General features: G+C 55.7%; 5 protein-coding genes across 5 annotated transcripts; 2 read left to right on the top strand and 3 right to left on the bottom strand.

The window, feature by feature from the left end:
* Positions 1-1,192: 1,192 nt before the first annotated feature.
* PHACADRAFT_194044 (uncharacterized protein) lies at positions 1,193-1,429 on the bottom strand (the record flags this gene model as incomplete). The annotated part of the gene is made up of 2 exons (XM_007394218.1): positions 1,193-1,315; positions 1,370-1,429. 2 exons carry the CDS (start codon positions 1,427-1,429, stop codon positions 1,193-1,195), a joined length of 183 nt encoding a protein of 60 aa, XP_007394280.1.
* A 5,171-nt stretch (positions 1,430-6,600) lies between these two features.
* PHACADRAFT_52834 (uncharacterized protein) lies at positions 6,601-6,867 on the top strand (the record flags this gene model as incomplete). The annotated part of the gene is made up of 1 exon (XM_007394016.1): positions 6,601-6,867. A coding segment is annotated over one exon (267 nt), but the record flags the coding sequence as incomplete, so codon positions are not given.
* A 420-nt stretch (positions 6,868-7,287) lies between these two features.
* On the top strand, positions 7,288-7,743 carry PHACADRAFT_91811 (uncharacterized protein; the record flags this gene model as incomplete). Its single annotated transcript, XM_007394219.1, has 1 exon — positions 7,288-7,743. The coding sequence occupies one exon, from the start codon at positions 7,288-7,290 to the stop codon at positions 7,741-7,743; it is 456 nt and encodes a 151-aa protein (XP_007394281.1).
* Positions 7,744-7,937: 194 nt separating this feature from the next.
* PHACADRAFT_253546 (uncharacterized protein) lies at positions 7,938-8,599 on the bottom strand. The gene is made up of 3 exons (XM_007394220.1): positions 8,516-8,599; positions 8,326-8,459; positions 7,938-8,209 (listed from the first exon to the last, which is right to left on the bottom strand). Exon 3 carries the CDS (start codon positions 8,158-8,160, stop codon positions 7,963-7,965), a length of 198 nt encoding a protein of 65 aa, XP_007394282.1. The 5' UTR covers positions 8,161-8,209; positions 8,326-8,459; positions 8,516-8,599; the 3' UTR covers positions 7,938-7,962.
* A 21-nt stretch (positions 8,600-8,620) lies between these two features.
* PHACADRAFT_207672 (uncharacterized protein) lies at positions 8,621-12,640 on the bottom strand. The gene is made up of 12 exons (XM_007394221.1): positions 12,575-12,640; positions 11,779-12,163; positions 11,252-11,467; positions 11,152-11,200; positions 10,719-11,097; positions 10,497-10,669; positions 10,206-10,434; positions 9,881-10,156; positions 9,704-9,824; positions 9,463-9,488; positions 9,198-9,408; positions 8,621-9,134 (listed from the first exon to the last, which is right to left on the bottom strand). The coding sequence occupies exons 1-12, from the start codon at positions 12,593-12,595 to the stop codon at positions 8,938-8,940; spliced, it is 2,283 nt and encodes a 760-aa protein (XP_007394283.1). The 5' UTR covers positions 12,596-12,640; the 3' UTR covers positions 8,621-8,937.
* Between the last annotated feature and the right edge of the window lie 838 nt (positions 12,641-13,478).

Genomic DNA, 13,478 nt, shown 5'->3' on the forward strand with positions numbered 1-13,478 from the left:
AGGAGCTGATCGCAGAGACGGTGCTGTTAAAGTGCGCGTGGGTGGCGAACTAGTGCATGGGATGCGTCGGCGTGTGCAGTGGCGGGGACTAGCTCAGCAGGAGCGAGAGCGCAAGGTGGTCCGCCCGCGCCAGGGGTGCTGTCATGGCTCGAGCTGTGGTGGGGAAGAATTGAAATATTGATGGCTCGTCAGGGTAGAAATATCAAAGGGAGATGTTGTGAGCTGTCGACGTCGAGGGCCGGTAGTGGTTGTCGTCGTACGGACTGACAGGACTTTCACTTTCTCGCCCCGCCCCCACTCTTTCAGCATAGTCCGAGGTTACACCGAAATCCAGAGTTCGCATGTGCTACGATTAGATTAGATTTGAGCGCGGTGGCTTGCGAAGAGCTGCTCTCTGCCCCTACCATGGGCCAGTATGTCGAACACGTGTAGGCCAGCTTCGCATGCAGAGCCTCCGGACGTTTCCCTCCGGAGTACACAGCAGATCTGGGACGAGCTTAGGCCAAGTTGTAGTGTATGTGTCCGGGCCTAGCCTCTAGCCCGCGAGGCTCTCTTTCTCTCAAGTTATCCCTCCGCCTATACACTTCTTTCTGCAACGAAGTAGGTCACGACCTCGAGCTCCCAAGAGCCATAGTCGCCATTCACGCCCTCGATTCGTGCTATGTGCGGGTGTACCGGTCAATCAAATTCTCGCAACGATCTACTGCTACGATATCTTCCTTCCCGATTGACGAGACGTTGATTATATTATTGTTTTCTTTCTCAACTGGGTCGCGTGCAACAGAGACTCAAGTCGTCATACAACCGGCAAAGAACTCAGACACGGACGCAATATACATAAAGAAGGCATTAGTTGCCATATCTCCTGTACGTACGGAGACCACTGGCTTAACGGTCGGCTTTCGTGGCAATGGCTCCTTCGAACCACACCTCAAAATTGCAGGCAATCTCGTTTGCATGGGAGAGAATGTGCCAGTAGTCTGATACTCTTTATCGTCAGGTTGTGCTTGCCAAATACCTCCTACCGCAAAGACACATGACTGGTCTTGGGAAGGAAGACATAGTCATTCTTCGCCGCGCCAAAGTAGATTGGTGCACTGACAGGCGGGAACTTACGCTCGGGCGGGATCTGTGCAGCAAAGCCGTCGCGCCTGGACATCTCCACAAAGTGCTTCGTGGCTTCCTCGGGCAGTTAAGCTGGGCGGAGCAAGACGAAGTTGTCGAGCAAGCTCTGCTCGGGCGCGCCCGTCAGGGCCTGGCGGTCCTTCCAGATTGTGGGGTCGTGCAAAAACATGACACCGACGAACGAGTCGATCTGTGAAACACGCGTCAGCGACTGCGGGACGAGGCGGGAATGCGCGCCACATACGTGTGTCTGGATGACCTCGTTCGCGTCTGGCTCGCTGAAGAATTTCCAGTAGTCGAACATCTCGTACTCAATGTACTGCTTCAGGAAGACCAGGAACACTATCTTGGATGCCGAGAAGCTTGATGAGGTTATTGCTATTAGCCATGACTGGCGAGTTGTCTCGTGTCTCCATACTGAGGGCTATCCTGGGTGTTGGATCACCAAGGGGGGAGAGCTTGCCGAGCGGAGTTGTTCCGTTTTCGGCGAGGCTCAGGTGGACAGCTCATGGTCATTTCCGTTTGCGGATATACCTGACGCCAGCGTCTGCGCGCGCCTTGTTTCTTGCCCACAACTACCCTGTAGACGCAAACACATACGAAGGAAACGAAACACAGAACGGTGCTACTCGAAGTGCATCATTTTTGTCTGGACATCACGCCAGTGTGCTGGTCCAGCCACTACGCAGCTCTGCGGCGCTGCATTGCCCTCGGCTTTGCTGGCCAGACGGCCGTTAGGCTACGGCGACTCATACCCATTCGCGCTATCGTCACATGAAGCTGGCTGCCACGTAGAACAATGTCATACATAGACGACCCCCGCGTGTCGCCGCTACAGGGAGGACAAGCTGGCGGTGATCTAGGCGACCATTCTCACTACATGTGGGCCAGCCTCGCTTGTTCTGTCGCTATTATTAGTGCAATAGCCGTCATGACCAACGCTGCCCCAATTTACCTTAGCTTATTGCTCGTGCCTCTGGTAGGTCTGCTCTTTGATTCGCGCAATCTCAATATTCATGCCATCTACTAGGCTTTCTTTATCTTATCGGGCGCTGGTGCTACGAGAATGGCAGATCTCAGTAGAGCTTCGGATCGCTCGGTACGCTGCAACGGTTATCCTCATCTTCATAAAATGGCAGGCTTATGAAAACTTGTTCCGCCCCATCTAGTTGAAGACCGGAAGGACTGGAACTGGCGGCGGCGGAGCCGGCTCGGATTCGTTCAACCAGAGCAATCTAAAGCCGGTGAGTTCTTGGGATGGAAGCACGCTTCGCGCGAATGCCGCATCACGTTTAATGTGCTGATATTATCTCGCAGGCGGAAAACGTCGGCTGGCGTTTCCAGCTGGAAAAGATGTCTATCGTAGTCCCCTGCGAAGGCCCTCCCTGGCCATCTGCCACCGCCGGCACGACTGTCACGATCCCTGCCGTGCTCGAGCGACGCTTCAACGGAAATGGAGACCCGCACACAACTTCGGAGGAGAACCGCCTTCACCTCTGGGGCATAATGCAAGTTGCGGCGTCAGGACGTGTCTCCGAGAAGATCCTGTTCAAATCTCAGAATGCGGAAACAGGTGCCATGTACACCCTGAGGCAGCCCTGGCTCTCCAAAGTCCCGCTTCAGCAACTGCATATTGGCCGCGGAACCATACCAGATACGCTAGCAAATACACCTTGTGCCGGTATTGATCCGCTCCGCACCCTTAACTCCATCTTCCAAACCGGCTACTCTTTGGCAACTCCCGGTCTAAATGACTGCTTGCAGCATTTTGTACAGCAATCGAAGGATTTTGGTGAATTATACGGCTTCCTGCGCCCTTGGTGGTACAGCGATTTCTGTGATGTCGTGCAGCGGGTAGCCGCCCGTAATATTGAGCTTGAGGCGATCCGCCGCGACGCTATCCGTGGTTTTTGCATCCAGAACTCCAGAATTCCTCCTCGCCGCGTATGGGATCTGCGCTCCAACCGAGTCCTCCCGCTCCATGCCCTGCCTCGAAAGGCGAACTCAAGGCCTGAAGACATACCACCCAACGTCTGGTGTGTCTCACATAGTTGGGTAGACGAGCGGGATCGTGTGGGCGTATGGACGGAGATCAATGGAGGACGATGGCCTGTCCCTATCCCGTGCGAGACCACCCTCGACCATGTTCGCATAGAGCTGCTGAACATGGGTGCCGAATATGTGTGGATCGATGTCCTATGCCTGCGGCAGATAGGTCGAGACGAGGACGAGATGCAGCGGCAGGAGGAATGGAAGCTCGACGTCCCCACCATCGGCTACACCTACTCCCGTCCCTCGACACCATGCGTCATCTATTTCAACGGTCTCGGTCTCCCTCTCGATACCTCACCAGCCATTGTATACTCAAGACGACAGTGGTTCAATCGTGTCTGGACATTGCAGGAGTCCCCGCTCAGCTGGCTTCCAGGCGGCCTATCAGCCAGACCTCTCGTAGATGCTCATGCGTTCTTCGACCGCCTTTGCGGTATCGTGAAGGCGGTTAATAGTCGTGGTGATGATTCTATCCTTGGCCAAGTTCTCCGCGAACGCTCCTGCACTAAGGAGATCGACAGGATTTCTGGGCTGGCGTACATCTTTCGATGCCGTACACTGCCTATCTACGACGAGAACATGAGTCAGGACGTGGCCTGGACCCTGTTGCTCAAGCACATGGACGCGGAGCGGCGCACAGCAATCTCGTTGCAGTATCCGCCGTCTAGTCTCTTTGGCTTGTGGGGATCGTGGAAAACATTCTTGCATTTTTCGGAGACTCTTCACGCCAGCGAACCCCGCTCTTTGGCAGGGACCTCTGGGGATGGTAGCCTTAGACTTGTGGATCAGAGCCAGCTCTACACGAATGCGCAGGGTGTATACTTCCATTCTGGCTATATCACTGAATCGTGCTATATCCTACTGGGCGGCGCTGCTCAAGCTGGAGCAGAAGAAATCGAAATATCCTGTGGAGATCGGGAGAACTCTGTCAGGCTCTCGATCCTCAGCAGACGTGGGGTACTTCTGGACGGCATGCTATACTGCTTGATAAATGACGGAGAAGACGTGGAGCACTGGATTCTTGGCGAAGTAGTTGGAGAGCAGGTTGTAGAGGAAGAGAAAGCACTTTCAGTCGCAAGATGGGCGGTCATCCGGGTCCACCAAGACGAAGGCCAGCGGCTGGAGGCACAAGTGGCCACCAGCAGACGACGAACGCGGATAGTCTATTCTACCGCAGAAGAGGTGGTACGTCAAAGCTCGAGAGTATACGAGTACATTGCGGTGCGTGATCGTCATGTTGTGACTTGCAGTGCAAGTGTGATTGACTCCAATCTCCTACAAACAGGCCTTCAATGAGCTGGCTAAGCTCAAATCGGTCGGCGACCTCGGGGCGCCTTCGGTTCGTGTGCAGTTGTATGATCATCCGTTACCAATGCAATTGACACATGTGATGGCCAGTATTACACACTCTACACCGTACATAACAAGCCAGACTTGCGCATACTACTGGCCGACACGAACCCACTTTGTGTTACCAGCGATAATCGTCCCACCATGACACAGATAGTCATTCCGGAGTTTGTCGACCAGCGGATTGAACGCGGGAGCTCTTCCGCCGATGTCAATCGGACTGTCATATGGGGGTTAATTCAGCTGGCTTCGTCGTACGGGACTGCATCTGCCCATGATCTGTTTCAGTCATCGGGAAGAGGCAAATGCTACACTTTACGGCCTCCCACACTCTCCGCCGTCCCTCTGCAGTGGGTACACGTTGGACAAGGAACGATACCCGATGCACTCGCAGACATCCCTTGTGACCACCTACCAATTGACGACCTACTCGTTAAACTCAACGACGTCCTTGGCACATCTTATCCGCTCGAAACTCCCGGTCTTCGTGAATGTCTAGAGTATGCCATCAGCATTTCACGCGATTTCGGAGAGGTGTACAGCGTCCTACGCCCGCAATGGTCAAACCGCCGGCCGTCTGATGACTTTGTCACGGTACTCGCCAAGATGAAGGATCGTCGTGATGAGGATCAACGAAGGCGAGAAAATGCAGTTCGTGGCCACTCCATCGAGTCCCGAATCCCTCCTCGACGTGTCTGGGACCTGTACAGCAACCGAGTCCTTCCCTTCCATGCGGTACCTTGGGAAGATTACGAAGGTTCTAGCTGCTTGCCTGCTGACCTATGGACCGTGTCACATAGTTGGGTCCACGAACGAGAGCGCGAGCTCATCATAACCGCGATCAACGGACGCCGATGGCCTGTCTCGCTTCCGCGCGGCACATCACTCGATCACATTCGCATCGAGCTGCTGAACATGGGTGCCAAATATGTCTGGCTCGACATTCTCTGTATGCGGCAGGAGGGCAATGTGGACGACGCCGACGTTCGGCTCGAGGAGTGGAGGCTCGACGTACCTACGGTCGGTCATGTTTATCAAGCCCACCCACGCGGAAGACCGTGCATCACCTACTTCAACGGCTTGGGCTTACCATTTGATGCGTCACCAATGGTTCTCGAAGCGGATGAGCACTGGTTCAATTGTCTGTGTACCGTGCAGGAGACCCTGGAGAGCTGGTTACCCGGCGGACTCACCGCCGCACCCCTCTCCGATGGCCCGAGTTTCTTCTCTCGGCTGCAGGACCTCATCTCGAGTATGGGCAGTCGGGACCGATTCGCCGAAGTCATCCAAGCCGTGAATAGTCGCAATTGCCCCGCAGAGCACGACAAAATTGCTTATCTTGCTTATCTCCTGCAATGCTCGACGCTGCCACTGCCGCTGTACGACCAATCGGCTTCCTTGGAGGCCGCTTGGACGTTACTCATCAAGCACATGCCTTCAAGGATCAGGACATCTCTCTTCCTTCAGCATGAATCTAACTCACTGTTCGGACTGTGGATCTCGTGGTCGGAGCTCTTGGCAACCCCACCAACATGGCTGCTCCTGAATCGGACACTCGAGACAGAGGAGCTGCAGCTGGTAGATCCTCAGCAGGTTCAAACCAGTAAGCCCGGAGAGTATTACCATGCTGCATACGCTACCGAACCATGCTACTTTGTACCCTCACCCGACGACGCCCACCGAAGCAGTGGACCGCAAGTGTTCCAGCTGCACTTCGATGATCGCACCGACCCCGTCACCGTGCAAATCTCCGCTACCAAAGTACATGGACATCTCGTCCCGAATGCTCCGTATTGCTTGCTCGGTGTCGGGTACCCTTGGAAGGATTGCTGGGTTGCGGTTGAGGTGGTCGGGGAGCGGGATGTGCAAGGCGAGAAAGCTTTTGAGGTGATTAAATGGGGTATGATCCATATGGATGAGGGCGAAGGGCAGAAATTTGTCGGGCTGCGACTAGGCGAAGAGAATACGAGGGTGGTGTATTTGTCAGGCGAGGAGGCTTTCGCTAGGAGCAGGCATGTTGACAAGTATATCGCGCACACCCTTTCCAAGCACCGCGCGGCTGTCGACGTACATGAAGAGAACGGGCGGACACTACTGCACTTTGCTGCACGATACGGCTACAACGACATCGCGCGCACGCTTCTCAAGCATGGCGCAGCTGTCGACGCGCGGGCAGTGGACGGGTGGACACCGCTACACATGGCTGCACGAAATGGCCATGTTGACATCGCGCGCACTCTCCTCAAGCGCAGAGCAGCTGTCGATGCGTACAATCAGAACGGCGCGACACCGTTGTATATAGCTGCACAAAGGGGCCACGTCAACATTGTGCGCACCCTTCTCAAGCGCAGAGCAGCTGTCGATGCGTACAATCAGAATGGCGCGACACCGTTGTATATAGCCGCACAAAGGGGCCACGTCAACATTGTGCGCACCCTTCTCAAGCGCGGTGCAGTTGTCGACGTGCGGAAACAGGACGGGCGGACACCACTACATATCGCTGCAAAACAAGGTCACGTCGGCATTGTGCGCACCCTTCTCAAGCACGGTGCAGCTGTCGGCGCGCAGAAACAAGGCGGATGGACACCGCTACATATTACCGCGAATCAAGGCCATGTCGACATCGCGCGGATCCTTCTCGAGAACGGCGCAGCTGTCGGCGCGCGAAATAAGATCGGGTGGACACCGCTACATATCGCTTCAAAAAAAGGCCACATCGACATTGGACGCACCCTCCTCGAGCATGGCGCAGCTGTTGGCATGCGAGTTGCCTTCGGGGGGACACCGCTACATATCGCCGCACAATATGGCCATGTCGACGTCGCGCGCACCTTTCTCACGCACGGTGCACCTGTCGACGCGCAGGATCTGTACCGCGAAACGCCGCTACATATCGCTGCACGATATGGCCATGTCGATATTGTGTACACTCTTCTCAAACACGGTGCGGCTGTCAACGCGCAGGGCAGAAAGGGATGGACCCCGCTGCTCTACGCGGCCTCGGGAGGGCACACCGACGCTTCCCGCGTTCTCCTGGATAATGGCGCGGACGTTGCAGCCATGGACACCGACGGATTTCGTGCGCTGGACCACACAAAGGCGAGGGGGCGTGCTGAGGTCGTGCGCCTGCTTCTCGATCACGGCGCCGATGTCCATGTAGAGAACCCACCGCGCGATGAACCCGCGGCCCGAGACGTGCACGGACATCATGGATAGGGCGCGCCGCACATGTGCCGTACAGCCCGTAACGCGTTCGTAGAGGACCGGCGAATGAGAGGAGGCTGCGACGCTGCCAAGAGAAGTCAAGCGGAGGAGATGGACGGGTGAGCGGTATGCAAAGTCAAAAGCTCCGGCGCGGCGAAGTGATATTTCACATATTCTTAGAGGACAGAATGCTCTGGAAAATTATGCACGATCTAATTTGTCATTGTAGAATCAAACATTATACTTGGACACTCCGCAGCTGCAAACTCTACCACACTCTGCCTCTTTTCGAGCTGACATAGCACTCTCGTTAAGATTGGTGAGACGGGCCGCGTCCTTGCAAGCATGCCTGGGACGATCCGCCTTCGTCACCCCGCTCTCCCGCGCCGTCTTGAGGGCAGTCTCGTCATTGAGCATTGTGCCGCCCATGCCGAATTGTATCATGGAAAATGACCTCAGTGTGCACGGGGGCTGTTAGCGAGCGGGAATGGATTGCATCATGCATGAGAAGGTCGTGTGATAAAGGGAGAGAACCTCGACCAACCGATGAGCTTCACGACGTGTTTGGGAATTTGCTACGTGCTTACGCTTTATCTCGCGGGTGTGTACGACAGCACGGACGCCACGAGAAGCCAGAAGTGCGCCTTCACAAAAGATCTCCTTCCTGCCGCCCAGAATACCTTGGCCAGCGATGGAGCGATGAAGCTTAAAGCTTGAAGAAGTACACCCTAAGTGATGGTAGCCTGGTGAGTAAGGTACAGGCGAAATTATACCGGCTGCGCACCTCATTGAGACCCTAGACTAACGTATCCGAGTGCATGCAGCGCACGCCGGACACTGGTTCGCCAATGACATGCCCAACGACGGTCTGTTCAAGTTGGACCAAAGACACGCTCAGCTTCCTGTGGATACGGTTATGACAGAGCACCAGGGTAACGGCAACTCACCAGCGGCACATCCAGCTGGGAAGGCCGACGCTTTTGCAAACGCGAAGGAAAAGGCAGTTATGAGAGTGACGAACACGGTGCGCAAAGCGACAATCTATATACCAGATTCCCTGCGCGCTACGATTAGATAGCTGATTAGATATATTATATCTGAGCGTGCTCTCTCGATCTGCGCAATTGAGCTGCCAGTGTGCACTCTGTCCCAACTGCCAGGGGCCAGCACGTAGTAGTTGGCTTTCGCGGCAACGGTGCCCTCGATCTACTCCTCAGGATCACGGGCAATCTCGTCTGCATGGGAGAGAATAAGCCAGTGATCCGCGTTGTACTCTGTCCTCGTCACACTATGTCCGCTGAGCACCTCCTGCCCAGTCTCTGGAGGACTGACATAGTCGTTCTTCGCCGCGGCATAGTAGATTGGCGCCCTGAAAAGTGGGAACTTGCGCCCGGGAGGAATCTCTGCAGCATAGCCCTTGCATCAGCCACACTAAGAGAGGCAGATCCAGAGATATGAAGACGCACGCTCGTCGTCCTCGGCAGACAGCTCGCTCGTCGCAATCTTGAACCAGCACGTCGGCGCCGCAAAGCCGCTTCGCGTTTGCCTTGGACAAGTAAGATGGTCGAGGCGCAGTGAAGTCTTCGAATAGGCTCTGTTTGAGCGCGCCCGTCGGCGGCAGGCGCTCCTTCCAGATCTCGCGATGTGCGGGAACATGACGCCGACGAACGAGTCGACCTGTGAAACGCGTCAGCGATTGTAGGACGAGCTGAGCACGCGTCCGCTACCTACATGTGTCTGGATGGCCTCGTTCGCGTCTGGCTCACGTAAGAATTTCTGTTAGCTGAATGTCTCGTACCCGAGTCGCTACTTCAGGAAGCCCGAGAACACTCGAAGCTTGAGAGTTTATCGAGGATAGCACTTATGCGAACGAGAGGGCGAGGAAGGCGTAGACGAGGGCTCGCTCGGGATAATGGTTCGTGGGGCGCGGGATTGCCCTACAGCCCCTGTCGTGGGAAGTACAGTGTCCGACGTGGCTCTGGTGAGGAGAGATAGGACGAGTTCAGGTTTGGGACGTGCGCCGCCGGATCCGTGGGCTTGTCGGTGCCGCCATAGCCGAGCATGTCCAGGGGGAGCACGCCGTAGTCCTTGTCCTTAAGACGAAGTACGGTGGGTCGCCATTCGCGAGACGTGGATGAGAAGCCATGACAGTAAGGCCGGCTTGAATGGAGAACTGGGCAAGAGAGAAGTAGTAGTGGTACATCAAGCCGCGAGAGGTGACGACGTCCTTGTACAGCGATACGTCCATGAGATCATGACATTGATGGTAGGAAGAGAGTAGCAGACTGGGTTGCGTATTTATGGGGGCGCAATGATCAGCAACAAGACGATTTCGGACCAGCCGAAACTTGGCCTGGAATACCGCGGACAGGGAACCGAAACGGTTTTCTTTCTGTGGAAATGCAGAAAGAGGCTGCAGTAAGATCTACCAACGCTCAGCGCGAGCAGCGATGCAGGGTTCAGAGCAGAGTTACTGCCAGTCCAGGGTTGCTGAGAAGAAAATCGCCATCCTGCAGGTAGTCGGCCGTGGTCTGGTTAGAGTTTGAGCTGTTGGGAGCTCTGGCCAGGGTTCCGTGTCGTTTGGTGAGCACACCGATCTCGAGGACGGCTTGCTGAGGGGCGAGGACGGTGCCACCGCCGACGGTACCAACCCCGATACATAGCATCGAGATTGTTATAACCAGGTCCTCGCCGTTGTTCGTCCTGTAGCGAGCGCGGATAAGAGTAAGCAACGAATATCGGTAAATTTCAGGCTCTCTACTCACGGTTCCACAAGCATCATGCAGCTAGAGCTCTCGACGTTCTGTGCAGGGTCCTGACCGGTTGCCAAGAAGATAGCAGTCAAGTTATTGACCGCGTGGGCATTGAGCCTTCCGACAGAGCAGCCATCGTGCTGCTGACCCAGTTCATGGTGTTCTGGGTGCACTTTGACAGTCGTCTTCAGGACAGTCTTGACAATCTTGCTGGGAAAGCACGACGACAACCACCTCCGGGAACTCCTTGCCCAAGACCTCAAGTGCCTTCTCCGTCGCCTTTGAGATCGTGTTCATACCCATCGTCGCCAGTGCGGGTGGTCGAACCGAACGCGCAGCGTGCGACCGGCCATTGCACACTTGACGTTCTGGAGCTTGGCGAAGCGGGAGGTTAGACTCGAAGGCCTCCTCGAAAATGGCGTGGCCCTCGGGGTTCTCGATCGACCCGCGAGCGGCGGCGGCCTGAACATTATTCGGGAAGTCGATGGCAGGTTCGCGAATCAGGCCATCGTAGGTGACAATAGTAGTGACATCTTCGCTGGGATTGAGCGCCTTGCGTCCGTGCGAGGTGGAAACAACGAGTGTGCCCTCGGCGGCGGACAGGGTGCATTTCCTCGTCGATCTTCAGAGTCCCAGCGATACCAAGTGGAATGCGCACGTAACTGACGACGTGGAGACATCCGACTGCTCAAGCGTCTTGGTCTCTGAAGCACGAGCTGTTGCAAGGTCACTACGAGTTATCTTTGAGTATGAATCTGCGCGCTTACAGATCAATGCACGACGGATCGTGACCACCCTGTCGGAGTCCCCAAGCATCTTCTCAAGTCCGTACGCGGCGATCTTGCCATTATGAACCAAAAGGATTGCCCCTTCGTCCGTAAGCAGCGACAAGCTCGTGAGTGCTGGGCGAGGACCGTCCTCGAATATGCTGGTGATTTCGTCGAGCGGTCGGGTCGGCTCGTTGCGGGCGTGCTCGGCACGGGCTACAGCCTCGATAAGAAAACGCTCCCTCTTAAGCTTGTGCTCTTTGGCAAGACCGTCGAGAGGAGCAGGGGGAAATCAAGCTCGAGGGCCGGGGCAGGAGGGACAGTAACAACGGGCCCAATGCTCGGTATAACGGTGGCAGGCTTCGGGTATTCGCAAGCTTTCTCGACATCCTTCTCGGGTACGCGCGCACGAGGGCGAGGCGCACATTGCCACGAACAAGGTGATGTCTTGCAGTAAGAAGCCGCTAAGGGCAACATTGATACCGAGGAGAACGACAGTCCCACTTGCACATGGCCAGATGGCCGACCAGGGTGAACCAGCCGGACATGGAATTTGATGATTTCGCCGGTGTTGGTCGTCCCCGCGTCGGCACAAGTGGAGCCGGAGAGCACATTGAAAGCGGAAGCGATGGAATGTGCTTCTGTAACTGCTGGGATAGCACGAACGTGGATGGGAGGTGCGATCTTCACATAAACAGAAGCATCGTTGACGACGGCTGTTGCTTCCAGTTCGGCCAGAGCGGAGAGGACGGTGGTAGCCTGGGGAGAGGTGAAATCGACACGCGGAGGAGGGGGGACAGAGCGGTCTCCATTAATGCGGGGAGTGTGCTTGTGGCGGCGTGCAAGAGCTGTTGCTGGGGCGCCGGGAGTGTGTCGTGCAAGAGTCAGTGATGTGTAGGGCGAGGAAGGCCGCTAGCTGTGGTACGCATTCGTCAGTGACCGGTGACCTCTGATCGCATAGAGTGTGCGCGCACAATTAATGAGAAGCTTCAGCCCACCGATTGAATCCACCCCAAACTCCTACGGAGAGCTAGGCAGGCCAGACAGGCGCGAGCTAAAAGAGCTCACGCTCGAGAACTGATCCCGCTGCTGCCGTTGCTCGACCCGTTGTCGTTCGAAGACGCGTTGAGCGCAAAGGGAGGTAACTGTGCGCTCTTGAATGGCCGTGCGAGGACGACGGCGGCTCGGAGCGCGTCGAGTCAATCGCGGGAACGGTACTGTTGAAGTGCGCGTGGTAAACCAATGCAGGGGATGCGTTGGCGTGTGCAGTGGCAGGGACTAGCCCGGCGGGAGTGAGAACGCAGATGCTCCGCCGGCCCGCACCAGGGGGACTGTAACTGCCATGGCCCGAGCTGTGGTAATGCATTGATGATAGATATCAAAAATATCGTGGGCTGTCGAGGGTCCCGGCCAGTAGTCGTCGGACTTTCGCTTTCTCGCCCATGGCCAGCTTCCCTGCCCCAAACACGGCCCGGTATAGCCCGAGATCACGAGATCACGCCAGATTTCGCGATTACTGATTAGATTCGAACGTCCCCCGAACGCAAGAGGCCAGAACGTCAAGCACATGAAGGCCTTATAATTACACTGTAGGGTTCAGGGCCCACGAAATTCACCTGGACAGAACCCGTAAAGTTAGTCTGCACAACGAGTGATTTCCACCTGCAGACCTGGGTCAATAGCCGAGCTATCAGTTGAATTGAGTCAGCAGAATTTACGCAGAAATATTTGACCTTTAGCCTGGCAGGTCGGCCAGGCTTTGAGACAGGTGAAGTTCTACCGGACCATGGGTGAATCCACAGCCAGGCTAAACCATGCAGCTATGCGGGTGAAGTTCACAAGTCTGCCGCCTGCAGAATAACCACGAAATTGGCACGGAGAATTTAGTTCGGTCAGAGACGGTCTAAAATATGCAGACACAAGCAAAATTTGCTGTCACACCAGGTAGAAACACACGGCAGACAGGATATAAATCACTATTGTACAGGGGAACATGGCACCATATAGGCCCATGCCAAATGCCTACTCGCCGTCCTCCATATCGTCCAGGCGGCGGAACACATCACTGGCCTCTGTATCATACAAAAAATAGCCCTTGCGCTTGCCATACCGCCGAACACTGCTCATGAACTGCTTGAGCATCTCACCGGTGGCCCAGTCGTTGGCGAAGCGGGCAAGGAAAGGGTGGATTTTGCGAGCCTAACCCGAGAGGCATTAGCACCGTAGT

The sequence above is a fragment of the Phanerochaete carnosa genome, assembly GCF_000300595.1.
Source record: "Phanerochaete carnosa HHB-10118-sp unplaced genomic scaffold PHACAscaffold_4, whole genome shotgun sequence".
Classification (NCBI taxonomy): domain Eukaryota; kingdom Fungi; phylum Basidiomycota; class Agaricomycetes; order Polyporales; family Phanerochaetaceae; genus Phanerochaete; species Phanerochaete carnosa.